This window comes from Bidens hawaiensis, unplaced genomic scaffold, assembly GCF_021521415.1.
Source record: "Bidens hawaiensis isolate Kalapana, Puna unplaced genomic scaffold, B.hawaiensis_p1.1 tig00050683_1, whole genome shotgun sequence".
NCBI lineage: Eukaryota > Viridiplantae > Streptophyta > Magnoliopsida > Asterales > Asteraceae > Bidens > Bidens hawaiensis.
In genome coordinates this window covers 32,065-54,670 of record NW_027499087.1, presented here as the reverse complement: position 1 = coordinate 54,670, position 22,606 = coordinate 32,065, and the positions used below count along the sequence as shown (strand labels likewise).

The window sequence follows — 22,606 nt, the reverse complement described above, 5'->3', positions numbered from 1 at the left end:
AAAGAGAATCGTGAGCTTCGCGCCATTGTTACTGCTCAGGGGGGAAGCCGAAATAGCAGGAAAACGTTATCCTTCAACTCACGTGTATAGACGATATGTTGAAGAAATTGAAGGACAACGATGACGAGAAAGACCATGATGCAGGCATGGGTGGTAGTGAGCGAAAACAATATGCTAGTACATCTGCTAGTGGTGTTGAAACTAAGGGTAATGATCGGCAGTTGGTAGTGTATCAAGATACTACTAACGTTAAGACAATTGGGTCGATCAAAGCAAACACCATTTTATTTATGGACAACAAGCGTGGTGTTGTCATGAGTACGGCTAACGCAGATGAGATCGAGGAAGGAGAGTTCATTGACTATGCCTTATCCCGAGATTAAATCTCGTTATTGCTCGGTCTGAGTAATGAAGAATTAGATGCGTTGGAGAATGAGGAGGATGTGGAAGCAGTGATAGATGATGATCAGGGATACGTCGTTTTTTAATGAAGACGTTGAGGTAGAAGATGTGGCAGCTAAGGAGTATCTTGATCTATACACACGTACCAATGTTGATCAGGGTATTCCGTTCTTCACCAATGAACATCTACAAGTAGCTAAAGAGCATCTTAAGAAGAAAAAGAAGAAGAAAGAGAAAGTTTCTAAAGGTTTGAAGGATTCAACATATTTGAAAGATCCTACTTTCAAGGGCATGTTTGAGGTACACAACAAAGCTCGTCTTTCTAAACTTATTGACGTTTATCGGTATGCGGATAAAGAAAACCAAAAGGAGGTCAAAGAACGTGCAACGGATCACCAAATGACGACATTTAAAGTGATGAGACTATCAAAGGTGATATTGTGTCGTAGCTTTATGATTCCGAACTTAATGTATGCATCATAATGGCAGGATGGTTCCATAAACATCTGTTTTTTGACGTAACGGCATTCAACGGTTCACCAAATTACGACATTGAAAGCGGTGACGACATCCAACTGGCCGTTCGTGATACGTGGTGGCAATCAAATGGTAGGATGATTCCATCAACATCTATTGTTTGAGGTTAATCATGGTTTCAATTTTTTTAAGCCACATGTTCCAACAAGAAAGTTTATCGATGAGATCGATCTGAGAACAAGTTAGAGGAAGCTTGTGCTGAAAGTAAAGCCGCCGAGGATAATGAAACGTGTACATGTGAAGACTTTCCCCCAAAGTCTTTACAATACATTCAACCGGTGGTACTATGACAACCGCACCGGTGAAGCCGTCATCGTACTTCGTACAGGGTTGAAGACGGAGTTCATACGGGTTATTGATCCGATGTGGTTTGTTAACTTATCAGAGTCGGATAATGACGTGTTGTTCAAGAATGAAATCCGATTTGCTGATGCTAAAGATTTTGAACGTGCTATGCAATTCCAACGTGTCGTGCGTGTTTGCAACGCGTTCGGAGTTCATAGTTGTGCGGATTGGAGGACGAAGAGGTTCAAATGATCAAAGACAAAGAGCATGAGACGAGGGGGAGTTTGTTAGTGCATTGTTTTGTCATCTCGGCTTTTGTGTATCTTGTAATTTATTCATATTAATGTAAAAGGGCATTTTAGTCTTTTCACCAGTTCATTCGTTATTGATTCACCTCTAACATATCACAGAACTAGATCCGTAGTAATGATTTGAAATTGATTTGTCCTTGATAGGTTTCTCAGCTATCATACATATCAATGACTGCACTAATAGTCTTTTCAGCCTATTAAATCCATATGATTAGTGTAAATAACCAATTTACTAGCATTTCCCAAAATGTTGGATCAATTTTCATTGAAAACCTTTAAAGCTTCTTCAAATCTTGAATAGAATAACCTTATCATGTCTCATACACATCAAGTTTTCTCTTTAATCAAAAATTATTTTACTTTTGAAAAACTTTATTGAAAATTCACTCAATCTCATAAGTTTTAATCACAAAAGTAATTTTGATAAAGACAAACTGGTCACGTATTCAAAAACAATCAGAAGGACACATTATTGCATAAACACAAGTAGGCTAACATGGAGTTCTAATTAAGATAAAACATGCATAGTTTAACTTTCCCTAAGCACATAATCATTTCAAACCATCAATCATGAGCAAGTTATCAGACAAGTATGCAGATAAAACATTTCAAATCAGATTTAATCATGCTCATCAAACTGTCATGAAACTTAAACACAAATTCATATTTAAGCATCATAGATACCTAAGTCACACATATTCATTTAAGCGCATTTTTCATCTTAGAAAATAACACATTATCACACCAAATCACAAATAAATCACTCAAGACCTTGAATCAGATAATCAATTAGCACATTTGAGCATATATTGTTGGGCTACATTTAGTGGTTTACACTTATGTGATTGGGCTTAGTTTCGGTCTACACTATGTAAACCAAAATCAGGGATTTCGGTGGGCTTATTATATGTTTGGGCTTAGGGTTAGCATGTGTATATATATGATGTATGTTGGCTGTTTTGGGTTGGTTGTTCACGAGAGAGAGAGAGAGAGAGAGAGAGAGAAACGAGAGACGTGTAATCTTCTTGTAATCATTTACAAAGGGCTTAAGCACCCGACGTTATAAACGTGTGTTTTGAAGCATTATCGTGTTCTTATTGTGTTTATTAGTTTTACACTGAATCAATTCGTTGTCAGATTCTGCTTAACAATGGGTTTACATGATATCACACTGAAAGATCCTATTACGGGACTTACAATTGGTATCAGATTCTATAGATCTGTTCTAGGCTCGGTTAAGGTGATATCATTGATTTAAAGGGTAATATTTGGTTGATATTATCTTGAAGATTTCTAGAAATTGAAGAACAGTCGTTCTTCGTGTTCATTGGGGTTGTTGAGATAATTTTGGGAAGGATTTGATCTGATTTCTGCCTTTAAATTCAAATCCCACTGTCTTCGGGATTCAACTTAATCACCCAGTCAAGCTCGTGTGATTTCTTGGGGAGCCTTTGATCATTTTCGAGTTCTTTAGTGAGTTCTCAGGCATCTTAGACAGTTCTCGGGGATTTTACTGGGTTCTCGGGCATACCTTATCATTCTCGACCATATATAAGGGTTCTCGGGTTGTTTAAATCGATCTCAATGATCCTTGTTGGGTTCTCGGGCATACCTTATCGTTCTCAGCCAACAATCAGTGTTCTCATGAAGTTTTGGGTGTTCTCGCCTATTGTTCACGTGTTCTTGGATAATAATTAGCGTTCTCGGGAAGTTTTGGGTGTTCTAGGTTGACTTTCAGGGTTATCGGTTAACTTTCAATGTTCTATGGTTGACTTTCAGGGTTCTCAGTTGACTTGTTTGGGCTCAGTTTGTTGGGCTTTGGGTTTGGTTTTCTGCACCTGGGCCTCTGTCTCATTGGGCCAGATTGTTCTTGGACTATTTACTTGACTTTAGTTTAAAAAGGACCAATTAACTAATACATTATCAAATGTTGCTCTACACCAAGAGTTGGACTCCATCATGGGAACTGCTACTTGTGTACCCTGTGTACTGTCTCATAAGGGGTTCGCGGAGTGGAAGTTTAGATTTTAGAAATGTGTGAAAATGAAAGATGCCAAGATTTGGAGGAGCATCGTCCGGGGTCCTCAAATTATTACTTATCAAAGAGAAAATTCTGATGAGGTACTCGTGAAGCCTGTCGAAATGTATGTCGAGGCAGATTTTGAGAAAATGGAATAGGATAAAAAGGCTCTTGCTACCTTAACAATGGCACTTTCACCTGAAATTGCCTTGGGTTTCAGAGAGCTACAGTCTGCTAATGCACTATGGGAAGCCCTCATTGAGGTGGATGAGGGAAATGAGGATATGAGAAGAAGCCAACAAGATATGTTATGACAAAAGTTTAACATGTTCAATCATGTGTTGGGAGAATCTTTGGAGACACAGCTTCAAAGATTTATATCATTGGTCACCGAAATGCGACCTGCAAACATAAACTTGACTTTTGTTGAAACTAACAACAAGCTGATCAACTCCCCTGCCATAGAGCTGGGACATGAATGTTGCTGTTATCAAGAAGACAAAAGATTTGTCCAGGCTAACTTTATCAGAGGTGATGGCAATTATTAAATCCTGTGACATGGATGATAAGCAACGTGCCATAAATCATGCAAATTCCTACAATACGGCTGGTTACAATGTTGCTTCAAATAATGCCCTCATCTCACAAGATAACTTCTCTATGTTCAAGTCTTCTCAGGGTCAGTATTCTCAGCCACAACAATCTCAGAACAATTTCTCTATGTTTAAGTCTACTCAAGGTCAATTCACTCAGCCACCACCATAGCCTACTCTTGTGTTCTTTCAACAGCCTTCACCTGCAATTAAACCTCGATCAATTGTTGGATCTTCCAGTCAGTCTCACACTCAGGTTCCTACTATTTCAAAGGAGATTGAAGAAAACATTTCCTTGATGGCAGGTTTCATGAACGGCTACAATGCTCTTCTTGCTGGAGATCTGGTTCAACCAGTTGTAGCTACTGAGCTAAATCAAATTCAAATCAAATTCATCCTGATGATGTGGAGGAAATGGATATCTCTTGGAAAATAGCCATGGAAGTATTTAGAGCTAAGAAGTTAACCAACAGAACAAGCAGAAATAACTTGAATGTGCCAACTAACCAGAATGTGGGATTCAACAAGGATACTCTAAGGTGCTATAACTGTCACGAGCCGGGTCACTTTGCTCGTGAGTGCACGAATCCAACCAAGGAGGGAAACAGAGAAAGAGCATTGGTTCCGTGAATAATGCAAGAGGAGATGATGCAGTTGGTACAATTGAGAGCGAGCGGGGATTGGTAGCTCAACAGTTTTCTTAGAATGACCAGATGGCAGCTCTTAACATTAGCAATCAGACTGCCAATTTTTCCCGGATTGATGTTTCTGAAGAAGAAAACGATGCTGAGGAACAAGTTAAGAATCTTTAATTTGCCTTCATGGCCTTCACCTCTTCCAGCTCATCCGAGGTAAGTTCTGAATTATGTTCTAAATCTTGTGTTAATAAGGTAGATTTATATAAATCTCACAATTGTAATCTGATTAGAGAAATGGAGGGAATAAAACATGAAAACTTCACTCTTAAGAAATTCGAAAGGGCTTTAAAAGAAAAAAGAAAAACTAGAGGCACAACAAAATGATTTCTCTAAACTTCAATCCGACTTTAGCATAAAATGTTGTCATCACATAGATGCTAAACAGAAAATTGCTGAACTAACCATCGAATTAGAAGCCTCTAAGTTGGAGATTGCTAAGTTAACTAATAAATTTGAAAATGCTGAATTAAATTTTAAGAAAGTCGATGTCTCTAGTGCTGTTGTTGAGTCCATGATTGAAAAACAACTAAAATGGAAAAAAAACAAGGGTAAGGGTATTGGGTACAGTGTGGTTCCCCCTCCATATAATGGCAACTACACTAGACTTCCTCTTACCAAAGAAGAGGAGGAAATGGAAAAGTTTATGTAGTATGGTAAGCCAACTGCAAATGGCAAAGGTGCTCTTGGTTCAGTAAAAGCTACTAAATCAATCTCAAGGGTCAATGATACTAATGTGTTTACTTCACTTGCAGATGAAGTAATTGTTGAGGATTAGACTGATGAGGATGATGATTTACCTGTTTTGAATAATAAAGACATTAATTCTAATGTTTCTTTAAATTTGCTTGTTTTGAATTCTGTTGCTACTAATGTTTGTGTGGACTCTGTCTTTAAGAGCAAAGACAATCGTGTGGTTGATTTTGTTAAAACTTTTAAAAAGGATGGTCTGGTTTCGAATAATTCTGATAAAATTAAAAGTTTGCATAAATCTGTATCACCTACGTTTGTTAAAAAAGGAAGTTCATGTACTAATAATTGTGATAAATCAAATGCTAAGTACAAAGAGGGACAAACCGGCTCGCACAACAGAACAAGACCAGGAACTGACCATAATAATTTTTATGTTAAAAGGTAAACATGTTTTAGTTGTGGTATTCCTGGTCACATTGCTAGAAACTGTCCACACCGTCCTTATGTCCCATATTATGGATATCATAAATATGCCTCGAAATACCTTCTATAAGTTTAATTTTAATAAATCAAGGTATTATGAGGCAAATCTCTCAAACGGTGATTAGAAAAGAAACAAGGTTGATAGGCTTAGCTCTCATCAGACCAAGCCTACCATATTTCAAAAGCGTGATGGAAACTCGATTTCGGTCCCGAAACCTAAGTCGGCTTCTGGATCAAAATCTTCTTGGAAGTCAAAGTCAAATGTGTTTCCCGTCCGCAAACCGGAGACAAAGTCAACCGTTTATGCTAATGACAAAGTTTTAAAACCCAAATATAAATGGTTGCCCAAACTCTGGTGTCCAAGCCATCAAAAACTTCATGCTCAATCTTAGATAATCAGGAAGACATGTCATGGCAACTTGTGACACGCTTAGATAATTCAGGCTTACCCGGCACTACTATGGACTATGTACCAAAAACTAATTAATCTCGCACATCGTGTAGGAACAGCTATGGAGGAATATCATCAGACCTTGGTATGTTGATAGTGGTTGTTCCCTCATATCTCCCGCCAAACGGCACGACAGTGAGGAGCCGGTAAAAACGGCTGAGATCAGGACTCGAACCCTGGCAAGCCAATGTCATCCCTCATATCTCTAATATAAATTGGTGAGGTGATAGTGAGGTTTGAACCCCTACCTCTCACTATTAAAGTAAGTGTTCTACAATTGAGTCACATTCAATTTATGTAAATGAGACATTGTTAAATATAATTTGTATTTATTAATCATAAATTATTCGTAATTTCAGAATATTCAATACATATCCCTGTATACTACACGGGTTCTATCCTAGTTAAGATAATAAAATAGTAACAATGACAAAACAAATTCATTGCGAAACCTAAAAACCTTTGGTATATTTTTTAAATGGTGACCGTTACGAAGTTAATAATCCCAGATTCGGAATCATATCTCAAAAATTAACATTTAAAATCCATTCATTAAATTGTTAATGCATTAATACACTTTTTACTCTTATATTTTTTAATAATATTACCTTGTGATATTAAAAATATACTATTCTAAAAAATCAAATACTTTTTTTTTATTATTGGAAGCCCAACAGTTAAAAAGAAAATATTGTTGTGAAACAAGCTTAAGAGATCTAAACGAGCCGAATTGTGCTCGAGCTCCATCTAGGCTCAAACTCAGCTCGCGTTTCAAGTTCTATTTATTTATGCAGTTTGAGTTTAATTCGGACACATGATCACTAAAAATCAGTTCCCATGTGAACCTACGTGTATGGAAAATTTGTCATCAGATTTGGTTAAAATCATTAAAGTCATACAATATTTTTATTTTTATTTTTATATTTTTGGTTTAGCTTCACACTTAAACAAAAACGCTTCTCATTTTCTCAATTTTGATCATTTTGTATATAAGAAAAGTGTTCTTTTTTACACGTTTGCATGATTCTAGGAATGTGAATTTTTAACATAACATGAATTTATGGGTATATATGTTTAAAGTGTAACGTTAGTTTCAGGTCACAAGGTTGGGTTAGCATGTTGAACTACTTTATTACTTTTTTTTAAAGGTATATATATATATATATATATATATATATATATATATATATATATATATATATATAAATGAAGACATAAAAATCTTATGTGTCGCAATGTGGTCGCTCCTCCTTTTTTTGGAGTCACCACATTTGCTTGATTTTTAAATGGAGGCTTCTCATGCATTTGACCCGAATTCATGGTTATGGGTCTACCAAACCCAGATATTCCTTAAACGGGTTATAACATCTCATTAAATAAAAAATTATTCTCAGCAAATTATTGATGTAAAAATCCTATAAAATAGGATATAATAAAAATTAATATCTTATTTATTTTAAAAAAAGATATATATATTATTAAAATTAAAAAACCAATTTGATAGTAAAAAATAATAAACGGGTCTTGGGTCTCATCAAACCATAAGTATATTATTAACTTTCATAAATATTATTTATAATTAAATAAACCAATTTTATAGTAACAAAAATAAACGGGTATTGGGTCTCATCAAAACCATATAGCTTTTAAACCGGGTTATAACATCTCATTTATTTGTAAAACAATTTATCATCAAACCATAAGTATATTATTAACTTTCATACAATAAAAAATATAAATTAAAAAAAATAAAAATATTAAAACAAATAATATAAAACAACCCCCGTTATACGGGGGGATAAAACTAGTATATATATATAATGGGTATCATTACAGAACTGTTAAATTATTTAAGAACTTAAAGGAACCCTTAAAAACTAACGTTTTATATAAATTTTTTTGTATGTTAATGTTATTTAAGAGTAGCTTTATCATTTTTTTTATATCTATATTACGATTACAATTTTGAAAAATAGTTTTTATGCATATCTATGTCTTGTTTTACACATATGTGATCCCATCATTTATTATCCCATCATAAGTTAACGTTCTTAACGAAAGGAACATTCCAACGCTACTGTCCTCTCCGGCGGTGCCGCCTGAAGAGTTTCCGTCACCGGGTAAGTACTCTCCTCTACTCCTATCTTGTCTTCATTGCAGGTTCTTCACAAGCCACCACTACGGCACCGTTTGAATAACAAGGTAGCGAGTCACTGGTGAACGTAAGACGGAAGGCGACGACGAATGTTCAAGTTTATCCATAGTGATACCACTTGCAGGCGGCAACAGGGAACCAGGAACTTGGCCGGAAAATCCAACATCTCCGATCAGCGGCGGAAGAATCAACATCAACCAAATCTCAACATCTCATCGACACAATCACACATTCTTCGAACTGAATCACGCTATTCATACTCTCTTCGAGGTTTTTCGCATCTGGATTTGGATCTGGGTTTTGCTTCATCTGGGCCTGCTTTAATTTATGAAGTTAAGCTGACCACCTTGTTTTTCCCCGATTTAGAATTGTGAATTGTCATCACACAACGGTCAACTTCCTACCCATTATTATTACTATTATATTATTATAGTTACTATTATATCACTATTATATTATTATAGTTATTGTTATATTACTATCATATCATTATAGTTACTATTATTAATATTATTATTGTTATTTTGATTGGGTGTTCTATTGTTTGTGTTGTGTGATTAGTTGCAATCATAGAGCGTAGGAACCATTACTGTTACTTGAGACCATGTCCTGAAACGAGGGGTGTAGGTAAGGGTAAAGATAGGGAGTATATATTGCGTTTGGCTTCTTGGAATGTAGGAACACTAAATAGTAAGTTGCTAGAATTGGTAGATATGCTTAAAAGACGTAAGGTTTAGATAGCATGTCTCCAGGAGACTAAGTGGAAAGGGCATCGAGGGGCGGAGTGTAATGGGTATAAGTTGTGGTACTCGGGGTCTGATGGATCTAGGAATGGAGTGGGGTTTCTAGTGGCTAAGGAACTACACACTAGTGTGGTGGAGGTGATAAGACATAATGACAGGATTATGGCGTTGAGATTAGTACTAGGAGAGGAAGTAGTGGTAGTAGTTTGTGCCTACGCGCCCCATGTAGGCCTAGGGGATTAGGAAAAGAGTGAATTTTGGTATTGCCTAGACGCAGTGGTAGGGGGCATACCTAGGGGTGAGAGGATTTGTATAGGAGGTGATTTTAATGGACACATTGGTAAGGTTAACGATGGTTTTCAAGCCGTACATGGGGGTTTTGGTTTTGGTAATAAAAATGAGACCGGAGCAGATCTTCTAGAGTTTGCGGTGGCCCATGACTTAGGTATTACAAATTCGTATTTTAAGAAAAAAGATTCACATTTGATCACTTTTAGTAGTGGCGGACGCGACACGCAAATTGACTACCTTTTGATGAGGCAAGGAGACCGACGTTGGTGGAAGGACTGCAAAGTCATACCTGGGGAGACGGTTGTGGCTCAACATCGACTGCTGGTGGCAGATATAGGCTTCAGAAATAAGCTGACTGTTCGGCAGAGGAAATGTACACCTAAAATTCGATGGGGAAATTTGAAGGACAAAAATCTCCCATTGTTTAAGGATAAACTCATACTGCAGACACTGGCTCGAATAAATGGGGACTCAACTCATACATGGGAAGCTATGGCGACAAAGATAATTCAAGTAGCAAAGGAGACTCTCAGGGTCACAACAGGAAAGGCAGGTGGGCATAAGGAGTCTTGGTGGTAGAATGAAGCCATACAAGACAAGACAAGGGACAAACAACGATGTTTTAGGGAGCTTATGAGGTGCACGAATGAGGAGGAGCAAGTGGAATTGAGGGAGACCTACAAAACGGCCAAGAGAGAGGCGAAGAAGGCAGTGGTAGAAGCAAAGAACACGGCTTATAAACGGATGTATAAACGTTTAGAAACAAAAGAGGGGGGACATGCTATGTTTAAGATTGCCAAAGCCAGGGAGCGTAGAAGGCAAGATCTAGGGCCTGTGAAGTTCATAAAGGATACAGATGGGCATGTACTAGTCAAGGAGTAGGACATCAAGCTAAGATGGCAAACCTACTTTCACAATCTTTTTAACAATGAGAGAGCTTACCAAGAAGAATATGACAACACAACCTTACAACGACAACAACCGAAAAACTGCTACTACCGACGGGTCACACGGGAAGAGGTGCAAACTGCACTTAGGAGGATGGGAAGGGCTAAGGCGGTTGGCCCAGACAACATACCCATCAAGGTGTGGAAGTGTCTGGGAGAGGAAGGAGTCATGTGGTTAACTATTTTGTTCAATATTATCCTCAAATCTGGTAAGATGCCAGACTAGTGGAGGAGCAGCGTTGTAGTTCCTATCTATAAGAACAAAGGCGACACCCAATGTTGTGGTAACTACAGAGGAATCAAACTACTAAGCCATACTATGAAACTATGGGAAAGAGTGATTGAGGTTAGAATTAGACGGGAAACTCAGGTTACGGTGAACCAATACACCTTATAAGAAGATTGATGGCAAAGTACAGGGAGAAGAAGCGTGACATGCATATGATGTTTATTGACCTAGAAAAGGCCTACGATAGCGTGCCACAACAAGTACTTTGGGAGTGCTTGGAGGGTAGAGGAGTCCCGAGGAAATATATAGAAATAATTACGGATATGTATACCAGGAGTGCAACAAGTGTCTGTGCGCCCGAGGGGGATACTGATTTCTTCCCCGTAGAGGTAGGCCTGCACTAGGGGTCAGCGTTGAGTCCGTTTCTTTTTCATAGTATTGGATGAGTTGTCAAAGTTGATTCAGGGGACGCTCCCGTGGTGCATGATGTTCGCAGACGATATTGTGTTACTTGCTGAGAGAAACAAGACCTAAACAGGAGGCTAGAGGAGTGGCGAACAACCTTGGAGACAAAAGGTTTGAGGATTAGTCGCTCTAAGACTGAGTACCTCCACTGTGATTTTGGTGGAGTAAATGACAATGAGGACGCCCAGATCACCATTGAAGGGCAAGTGGTTCCGCAGGTAACGAAGTTCAAGTATCTAGGATCATTTGTCCAGAGCGACAGGGAATTAGACAGTGATGTGACCCATTGAGTTCAGGTAGGATGGTGTAGATAGAAAGCAGCCACAAGTATATTATGCGACAAGATTTTCCCAACTAAACTAAAGGGAAAATTTTATAGGGTAGCAATTAGACCTGTAATGCTATATGGAATAGATTGTTGGGCCATCAAGAAGGCACAAGTGCGGAAGATGGAGGTAGCAGAGATGAGAATGTTACGCTGGATGTGTGGGCACACAAGGTTAGACCGAATAACAAACGTTGTGTTTCGAGAGAGATTAGGGTTATCTAACATATCAGACAAGATAAGAGAGTGGAGATTGAGATGGTTTGGACATGTGAAGAGAAGATAGACGACGAATTCGGTTAGATCTGTAGAAAACATTACAATAGAGGGGAGGAGGGATAGAGGACGACCTAAATTGATTTGTGATGAGAGGATTAGGCATGATCTGATAGACCTAAATCTCTCCGAAGACATGGTTGAGGATATGAATTCTTAGAGAAGTAGAATTAAAGTTAAGGATCTTTAGGGAGAAAGCAATACCTTAGGGACTTCTATTTACCTTATTTTTTGTCACACACCATTATGGTATTTTCTTTTCATATATATATATATATATATATATATATATATATATATATATATATATATATATATATATATATATATATTATCATTTTTACTACGTGCTATTATCAATTATATTGTTGTTGGAATTTGATTCCCTTTTATATTGCCTCATACATATGTTTTCTAGAGCTGAGAGTCTCTCTGAAAGCAACATCTTTATCCCATTGGATAGAGGTACGGTGTGCCTACATCCCACCCTCCCCAGACCCTACTTATAGCTTTGCTATTGGTGGGACTCCACTGGGTATGATTGATTGATTGATTGATTAAATTTGTTAGTACATAAATTTTACACATATGTAAACATGTGATTAATATATGCAATAAAATTTTTTATATAAAAGATGATAAAACTACTCTTAAATAATGTTAATATGTAAAATAAAATAAAAAAATGTTTGGTTGTTTAGAGTTCCTAAGAGTTCGTAATTTTTTTAGAGTTATTAAATGATACTAACCCTATATATATATATATATAGGGAGAGGATCATGAGAAAACTCCTTTTTATGGAGAGAACTAGAGAACTAATAATGAAATATTTTTAATTTAATTAAAAAAAATTTTAATTTTTTTTTCTTTCATCCTTCTTATATGTTGTTATTCTTCACCACAAAAAAATATAAAAATGAAATAAAAAATTAACAAGTAATGCATATATGCAATACACCGACTTTTTTTATAATGCATATGTACAATAGTGTGCATTTTGATGTTTTAAATAGTGTTGAATAGCATATATATAGTTGTTTGTATTGTATATTTGCAATAGTGTTATATTATATACAAAAATTAAAAAAAAATCGATATAGTGCATATGTGCATTGGTGTTGTATTACATATATGCGATAATGTGTTTTGCATCAATTATTAGTGTTGTATTTGCATATATTCAATAGTGCGTATTGGATAATGCAATTGTATTGCATTATATACAATAAAACACTATTGTATATATGCAATAGGCATTAGTGCACATATGCACTACAGTACTACACCGACAAGTTTTTTTTAGGAACAATATCATCTTATTAGAAGGAGGAAAGAAAAAGAAATCACAAAATATTTTTTTAAAAATAATTAAAAATAATTTTTTACTTGTTCTCTAGTTTTCTCTTTAAAAAAAGTTCTCTCTAAATCCCACCCATATATATATATATATATATATATAAGGTATTTATGCCTATTCATTTTATATATGGAGATTGTGTTGGTATTTAAAGGAGGGGTGGTTTATGTTAGAAATAGAAGTGAAAAAACGGACAGATGTTTTTGTATAGAAAAACTAGACCCCGTGGGGTGATTTGATAAAAAAAAATTTACAAACCCTGAAATTCAATCCACAGTTAGGATAGTTTATATCGCAAAGAAAGATAGTAATCAAACAAAAACACATAAAGCACGAGTCAAAAACGTAGATTCACTAGTAAAAACACTTTTTTTATATACTCAATTTTATGAATTACTAAATATGTTTAACGTATGATAACAAAATAATAATAGGGAAAATTCTTTAAATAACCCATTTTATTAGAGAAAAAATTTAAATAAAAAATTCTTTAAATAACCATTTGAATAGAGAGAAAATTTAATTAACTCATTAATCATCAATATTCATAAAATGAACCAATAAATTTGGACTGAAGCGGCGAGATTCAAAAGATTTGAATCTCGTTTGATCCGTCCAAATTTAAAGTGAATTCCGTCTTTTTCATTCAAATTTTAAATAATTACGTCTTTCGAGTTCAAATATAAAAAAAAAGTCATATTCTCTAACACTTTTTTCTTTCTCATTCAACCTCTCTTTTTTTTTCTTCCTCATCTTCATCATCATCATCATCTTTTTCTTTTTCATCACCGGCAATAAAAAGAAAACCCATCAATAAAAAACGGTCAAGTTCCAAGATTTCTCATCGCTGATCGATAATTATTAGTATGATTTCTGTAACAATGATGAAGATGGCGAAATTGACGATGAAGCCACTCCGTTGTCATCAAAATCTTTCTCCTCGGGCAAGTCGAAAACTAGAAATCGTCGGAGATGATGAATAAAAACAAGATGATGATGATGATGATGATGATGATGATGATGAGAGAGAGGTTGAAGGAGAGAGAAAAAAGTGTTTAAGAAAAGGACAAAAATAAAATTCTCAAAATTTAGAATGCAAATACGAAATTATTTAAAATTTGGACGAGAAAGACATGATTCACTTTAAATTTAGACGAAACAGACGAGATTCAAATCTTTTTAAATCTTGTCGTCCTGGTACAAATATCTTGGTCCATTTTAAGAATATTAAAAATTAATTAGTCATTTTAATATTTTTCTCTCTCTTTGAATGGTTCTTTTAAGAAATTTTTCTATATAATATTATCATTATAATAATAATAATAATATCATTTATTAATAAACCGGCTTACAAATTTATGCATCTAATTTAAACCGGCTTACAAATTTAATAGCCGTTTTTGATCGTTTGGCACCGGTTTTTTTACTATTAATATGTTATCACATACTATAAATAGCAAGGTGCTGTGTGTACTTTGTTAAACCACTTTCAAAACTCTAAAACACATTCTAAATCACAATTACGCTTAAACCGACAAAAAATGGCAACTAACGCCGACGTTGTTATGGTGATCGAAACAACACAATGGCCCGATGTTTGGATACATTACGATTTGTGTGTCATGACCGATTCACAAGAGATGGCTCGGTGCAAGTACTGCTCGAAGTTTCTGAAAGCGAGGTCTAACTCCACCTTACGCAAGCATACCAATAAGTATTGTCGTGAGAAAAAAAGTTTGGATGCCAATAAAGCGGAAGCGGGAGAGTCGTCCGGCTCTACAACTCAAGCACCTACCGTCGCCGGTAGCAACGCTTAATCGTTGTAGAACGCCGGATTAAAACAACGGACATTGTTATTTAGTTTAAGTTGTTATGTTTAGCATCGTCATGTTTTAATTATGTAGTTTGTAATATTTTTTTTATATAAATAAAATGTTCGTCGTTATTAAAAAATTAACAAAAAATTAATCATGACTAATAAGAAATAAACCTTTACTAGTAATAAACAAAACAAAGTTAGTTTTTAAACAAATCAAAACTAAATATTACTTGAACTTTGATCGTGTTACAAATGATTTTACTAAAACAAATAAAAATTACAAGTCTTCTTAGTCTTCACCCTCGTCTTCTTCACCACCCGAATTATCGGAATAAAGCCCGTCATCCGCCTCCTCATTACAAATAGGACGCTCTATTGGTATCTCGTCTTCGAAGGTTGCCTTGTGTTGTACACGATCCACCGCATCCAAATGGTCATTTAGGCAAATGCAAATCTCTAGAGACTCGGGGGTTAATTTTGTTCTTCGCATTGATAATACCCTTCACTAAGAGAAAAAACCGATTCAAAAGCAACCTTTGAGGCTTGTACGGCAAGCAAATCACGAGCCATGGCGGATAGAATAGGAAATTTGTTTTGTTTTCCTTTCCAACAAGCCAACAAATCAATATTGCGAATTTCGTCGACCGTTGCGCCCTCAACATAGTTTGCTCTACTATACCGACCAAGTTTGCTAGTTGGTGTGTTTCCCCTGTGCCTCTTAGATGCCGATTCACGAACCCCATTAATCAAGTTTATAAGTCTATCCTTGCACGGCCTACTAGTCATTGTTTGCCTCACAAAAGACGATCTTGTGCTTGGACCATAAATTTGAAAATAATGGTCATAAAGTCTTGAATGTTTTCGTTAAACTTTTCCTTCGCTTTCGTCGACGACTTCGAGTCGATCTCGTGCATACCCATGTTGTCAAATATTTCCTCGATCGTTGTCTCAACCCCATGAACATTCCAATAGGGGTTTAAAGCGGCACAAGTAAAGACCGGCGGTATGTTTTCAAAATATTTTAAGAACTTTTCATTCATTACCGCAACATTATTCTTGAATAGTTTGTTCTTCTCCTCAAACTCTCTAAAAGTAGAAGACATGTTGTACAATTATTGCAAAACCCAACAACTAGTAGGATAATAAACTCCCGATAACTTTGTTGTTGAGGTTTTGAACACGTCAAGATACTCCAACAAAAATCCGACATTGACCCAAACACTTTCGGGAACCATATCGACCTCGCGTACATCAACAAGATTGTTATGAAAACTAGAGTTTGGCGTTGGGCAAAAGCACACTTGAGCATATGACAAGTTGAATTCCAACGAGTTGGAACGTCCCAATTCGGCCTCAAATAATTTCTTTCAACCGACTTGCAATAGTTCTTATATTCAAGATGTCTTCTTTTACCACTTTTGAAAACATCTTGTAAAGTCTAAAGAATAATTTAATGATAAATTTTTTCGGCCGTCTTTGTATTGTTTGATGCGTTGTCAAACGAAATCGAAATTTTTTTATTTTTCAAGTTGTAAGTCGTTATAACTTCATCAACCAATTCAAACAATTTTTCGGCGGTATGTGGGAACGGGAAGTTTTCAAAAGCGATGGTGTGTTTCATCAATTGCCATGTCACGGATCAACCCAATGAGCGGTGACACATATGTATGATTCGGGTAACCCGTGTGGTGCCGACCAAATATCGGTAGTTAAACTAACCATCGCTTGTAAAGAATGAAAAAACTCGATTAACTCTTTGTTTGCACACTCCCACAACTTGATACAATGACGTCTAAGGTAGCACGACTTACATGTGTGTATCGCGGTTGTAGAGTTTCTGGAATCAACGACATCAAATCTGGGTCGTCAATGTGGTTAAACGGCAAACCTCGTTGAATAACGAACTTTTGATACAATGACGTCTTAGGTAGCACGACTTACATGTGTGTATCGCGGTTGTAGAGTTTATGGAATCAACGACGTCAAATCCGGGTCGTCAATGTGGTTAAACGGCAAACCTCGTGAATAACGAACTTTGCCATTCTATCTTGAACTTGATTAGTGTTGTAACGAAATAGTGTGCCATCTTTACCCAAGTCAACTTGGTTGGTTGCGCCAATGCCTTTCAAGGCCTTGCAATATGGCTTCTCGATATGCTTCCTCAAAGTCGAGTTGGAATCGTGCTTTAACAAAGTTTCACAAAGTTTGCAACGAACCTTTTGATCACATTCGATAGTGATAACCAAATCCCAATTCTTCCATACGTCTTTGTTGCGGGTATAGTCGACGACCGCAAGAACTTGTGGGTCATCTTGAGCACGAACTGGTTCAATAAAAACGTTCTTTTTAGCCTTGTTAGTATTTTTGGTGGGTGCCATAATATTATTGAGTCAGATGTTCGGGTTTGCTAAACGAGAAGTATTTTATATTGTTTTTGAGTTTGGTGGTGAAACAAGGGTTGAAACACAATTTATATAAAGGTTTTGGGCATCAAAAACCGGTTCCAACGGCTATATTACCGTTGGAACCGATTACAACGGATATAATACTCTCAAAAACCGGTTCCAACGGCTATATTACCGTTGGAACCGCTTACAACGGATATAATACTCTCAAAAACCGGTTTCAACGGCTATATTACCGTTGAAACCGGTTCCAACGACTAGTTTGACCTGCAACTGACTTTTTTTAAAAAAAACCCGGCAGAACCGGTTATTCCGGGTAGGAACCAAAACCTGTTACAAAATGGAACCGGGTAGGAACCGGGTACGAATCGATTGGGGATATAATATGTGGAACCGGGTACGGATTTCGGGTATATAAATACCCAAACCGGGTATTAGGTCCACCGGATACGAACTGGAACCGGTTCCGGGTCGGGTACACAGGTTCGGGTCCGGAACCGTTTTTTTTTTGCACGTCTACAGCTTAATACACTTCCCAGATACAGTGTTTATTATAACAAAACCAAACTTCAACTACATTGTGAACATGTTATTATTAAATTGTACAATACATATAAATCACAAATCCATGATTATTAGATCTTAACGTGTTTGAAGTGTTCTTTTTTCACTTCTTTTCTTGCATAAAAAAAGAACAAAAAAATCACAACAAAAGCGATTTTATTGAAGGTGGAAACTAAAATCTAGTCTACAAGTAGAACAAACAAACCACAACTCTAATCACTTTATCGCGGTAAATGGGACCCACAAACAATTCTTCTAATCAACTCTAGACTGACCCGCTCGAGAAGAAAGAATGATGCCAACAATAAGACCGTAGAGGGCCAAAGCTTCAGCAAAAATGAGAATCAAGATCATTCCAACAAAAAGCTTTGGTTGTTGTGCATTAGCCCTGCATTTACAACACGATTATTATGTTAACTAACGGTGTCAATTTTGAGTCATTTACTCGAGGTCCATATTAATGCTTAAAACATGGCCAGTCTTGTTAGTCTAATATTAAGTTATTATAACAATATTATTATTGTTATTGTTGTACTCATAGTTGACTCATTAAGTAGTTATATCTGTTATCTAAAATTGGACATAAAAGTGTTAGCAGGTCAACCTTAACCCAACCGTGCTACAGCCTATATTAGAAACTTGTTTCAACTTTCAACCCAAACCCATTTAAGCTGTGGTGGAACAATTATCACTACCCATCCCAGTATAGGTCAAAGTACCTAAAGCCGATGCTAAACCCGAAACATTGGGGATGCGTAATGGGGCAGGTATTAGTGTATGGGAATTTGTTTTAGAAAAGTTCACATAATTGAGCCGGGTATGGGATTAGTCGTATAATATTACTTTATTAGTATATTATACAATCAGGCTAGAAACCCGTGTATTCACGGGTTGAATAAGAATAATATTAAATTAAATATTAAATAGTTAGCAATGAAGATTTAGAAATTGAAAAAGAGAAACTGAAAACAAACTTATTAATTAGTTGAAGAAATATAAGCGGGATACGAAAGCAAAGAAATCAATCAATCAATCAATCATACCCAGTAAAATCCCACCGACAGCAAAGCTATAAGTAGGGTCTGGGGAGGGTGGGATGTAGGCACACCGTACCTCTATCCAAAGGAATAAAGAGGTGGCTTCCAGAGAGACCCTCGGCTCTAAGTACATGTGTATGAAACAAAATAAAGGAAATCAAAGTTTAACAGTTATATAAAAACTACTACTAATTATAATAATATTCATAATAAGATCACAGTTTAACAGCTATATAAAAGCTAATAATAATAATAATAATAATAATAATAATAATAATAATAATAATAATAATAATATATGTAAGGGAAATACCATTATGGTATGTGGCCTAAATAAGTTAAGTCTAAGCCCTAAGGTATTCAATTCTCTTTAAAAATCTTTAACTTTAATTCAACTTCTCCACGAATTCCTATCCTCAACCATGTCCTCGGAGAGGTTTGGGTCTATCAAATCATGCCTAATCCTCTCATCCCAAGTCAATTTCGGTCGTCCTCTACCCCTCCTCCCCTCTATAGTAATGTTTTCTACGGATCTAACAGGATTCGTCGTCTGTCTTCTCTTTACATGTCCAAACCATCTCAATCTCCACTGTCTTATCTTGTCAGCTATGTTCGCCACCCCTAATCTCTCGCGAAACACAACGTTTCTTATTCGGTCTAGCTTTGTGTGCCCACACATCCAACGTAGCGTTCTCATTTCTGCTACCTCCATCTTCCCCACTTGTGCCTTCTTGATCGCCCAACAATCTGTTCCATATAGCATTGCAGGTCTAACTGCCACCCTATAGAATTTTCCCTTTAGTTTAGTCGGGAAACTCTTGTCGCACAATATACCTGTGGCTGCTTTCCATCTACACCATCCTACCTGAACTCGGTGGGTCACATCACTGTCTAATTCCCCATCGCTCGGTACAAATGATCCTAAATACTTGAACTTCGTTACCTGCGGGACCACCTGCCCTTCAATTGTGATCTGTGCGTCTTCATTGTCGTTTATCCCACCAAAATCACAGTGGAGGTACTCCGTCTTAGATCGGCTAATCTTTAAACCTTTTGTCTCTAAGGTTGTTCGGCACTCCTCAAGCCTCATGTTTAGATCTTGTTTTTTCTCAGCAAGTAACACAATATCGTCAGCGAACATCATGCACCACATGAGAGTCCCCTGAATCGACTTTGACAACTCATCCAAGACTACTGCAAAAAGAAACGGGCTCAACGCTGACCCCTGGTGAAGACCTACCTCTACAGGAAAGAAATCAGTATCCCCCACTGGCGCACGGACACTTGTTTCACTCCTGGTATACATATCCATAATTATCTCTATGTATTTCCTGGGCACTCTTCTACCCTCCAAGCACTCCCAGAGCACCTGTCGTGGCACACTGTCGTAGGCCTTTCCTAGGTCAATAAACACCATATGTAGATCACGCTTCTTCTCCCTATACTTTTCCATTAATCTTCTTATAAGGTGTATTGCCTCTGTGGTGGAACGCCCCGGCATGAAGACAAATTGGTTGACCGTAACCTGAGTTTCTCGTTTAAGTCTAACCTCAATCACTCTTTCCCATAGCTTCATAGTATGACTTAGTAGTTTGATTCCTCGGTAGTTACCACAACATTGGGCGTCTCCTTTGTTCTTATAGATAGGAACTACAACGCTGCTCCTCCACTAGTCTGGCATCTTACCCGATTTGAGAATACTATTAAACAGAGTAGTTAACCACATGACTCCTTCCTCCCCCAGACACTTCCACACCTCGATGGGTATGTTGTCTGGGCCAACCGCCTTAGACCTTCCCATCCTCCTAGGTGCATCCTTCACCTCTTCTCGTGTGATCCGTCGACAGTAGCAGTTATTCGATTGTTGTCGTTGAAAGTTTGTGTTGTCATGTTCTTCTTGGTAAGCTCTCCCATTGTTAAAAAGATTGTGGAAGTAGGTTTGCCATCTTAGCTTGATGTCCTGCTCCTTGACCAGTACATGCCCATCTGTATCCTTTATGAACTTCACCAGTCCTAGATCTTGCCTTCTACGCTCCCTGGCTTTGGCAATCTTAAACATAGCATGTTCCCCCTCTTTTGTTTCTAGACTTTCATACGAAAGAAAAGCGGAAAAAGTAAATGAGGGCTAAAAAAGTTATGACAGGTGGCAAATTTAAAAAATATGATAAATAATATGTTAAGTTTTTAGAAACTTAAAGATGTTATAATTGTAAAATTGCCAAATGTGTAGTTGAATACTTATATTTCAAGTAGATTTTAAGATAAGTTTAAAATCAGGTTGTGTTGTGGGTAACAAGCATCCCAACTGATACACTTTACCCAACACCCGCGAGTATTCCCCAATCCCTCTAATGTCTTGAGTGATGAGCAAAAGATGTTTTCAAACATTTTAGGTTTGAATGCCGCTAAATCGGACGAATCGAGTAAGAGAAGAGAGGGAGAAGAGTGAATTACCTAACACCAGCATCTCCGACAATTCCAATAGCCATACCCGCAGAAAGACCGGCAAGGCCACAAGCCAAACCAGAAGACAAATGAGCATATCCATCAAACAAATAATAAGACTTGGCCTTAGGGTTAATCCCGGTACTAATAATGACAGCAATAATGAGACCGTAAATCCCCAAGACTCCTGCCATAACCACCGGAACAATGGACTTCATCACCAACTCGGGCCTCATCACCCCCATTGAGGCCACTCCGACACCACTCTTGGCCGTCCCGTACGCGGCCCCCATACCTACACATATAGCCATGTTTTAATCACTAGTACCGGATTTCTACAACAATAACAATCCGAAATGGTTAATTAGGGATCTGGAAGATGGAATTGACTTACAGGAAAAGACAAGGGCGGCAGCGGTGCCGAGGAATCCGAAGAACGGAGCTGTTTCGTCGCCAGAGAACGTTGAAGATGACATGATTGATCGGTTGATTTAGGCTTTTCAGATTATGATCTCTATTCTACAGTCTTTGATTTTCATATATTTTATATTTTTTTTATTATCTATACTATATATAATACATCAAACAAGTGCAAATTAAGACACCCATTTTTAAGTAATTTACAACACTTAAAGCATGAGGTACATGCGTTAGTAAGGGTAAACATGTCTTTTAAACATAATTCATTCAACTTACAAGTTTGCTCCCTCATTTTTAACCATATTATGTTTTTAATTTAACTTGTAAACTAACTTCTCACCCATGATTTTTAAACGATTATAGCCTTTTCATACGTTAATATTTTTATAAACAAATTGCACCATAAAAACGAGCATTTTAATCTCTTTAATTTGGATATGATATTGTTGTAATTTTATCATTTTAAATAAATTAATATGTTACGTAGGAATGTTCAGTGTCGGTTTTGATGGTTTTTAAGTTAAACTTGTGAGTCAAACCATTAGTACTGATTTTTTGTCGTCCAAAACCAAACTCAACCATTGAAAGTTAAAACCGAATCGTTACTAAAGGCCTGGTTCCAGTTTGGTTTCACTAAATTTAGTTTAAAATAATTAA

At 36.8% G+C, this 22,606-nt stretch overlaps 1 protein-coding gene across 1 annotated transcript; it reads right to left on the bottom strand.

Annotated features, from left to right (window-relative positions):
• Positions 1-18,186: 18,186 nt before the first annotated feature.
• LOC143598672 (V-type proton ATPase 16 kDa proteolipid subunit-like) lies at positions 18,187-22,073 on the bottom strand. The gene is made up of 3 exons (XM_077076829.1): positions 21,924-22,073; positions 21,539-21,824; positions 18,187-18,435 (listed from the first exon to the last, which is right to left on the bottom strand). The coding sequence occupies exons 1-3, from the start codon at positions 22,003-22,005 to the stop codon at positions 18,303-18,305; spliced, it is 501 nt and encodes a 166-aa protein (XP_076932944.1). The 5' UTR covers positions 22,006-22,073; the 3' UTR covers positions 18,187-18,302.
• Between the last annotated feature and the right edge of the window lie 533 nt (positions 22,074-22,606).

Excerpts from the sequence above, each read along its gene's own strand:
- LOC143598672 (XM_077076829.1), bottom strand. The coding sequence starts at position 22,005 with ATGTCATCTTCAACGTTCTCTGGCGACGAAACAGCTCCGTTCTTCGGA. Across the intron at positions 21,825-21,923 it reads TGCCGCCCTTGTCTTTTCCT|GTATGGGGGCCGCGTACGGG; the intron begins GTAAGTCAATTC and ends CTATATGTGTAG. Across the intron at positions 18,436-21,538 it reads GTCGGAGATGCTGGTGTTAG|GGCTAATGCACAACAACCAA; the intron begins GTAATTCACTCT and ends TTGTAAATGCAG.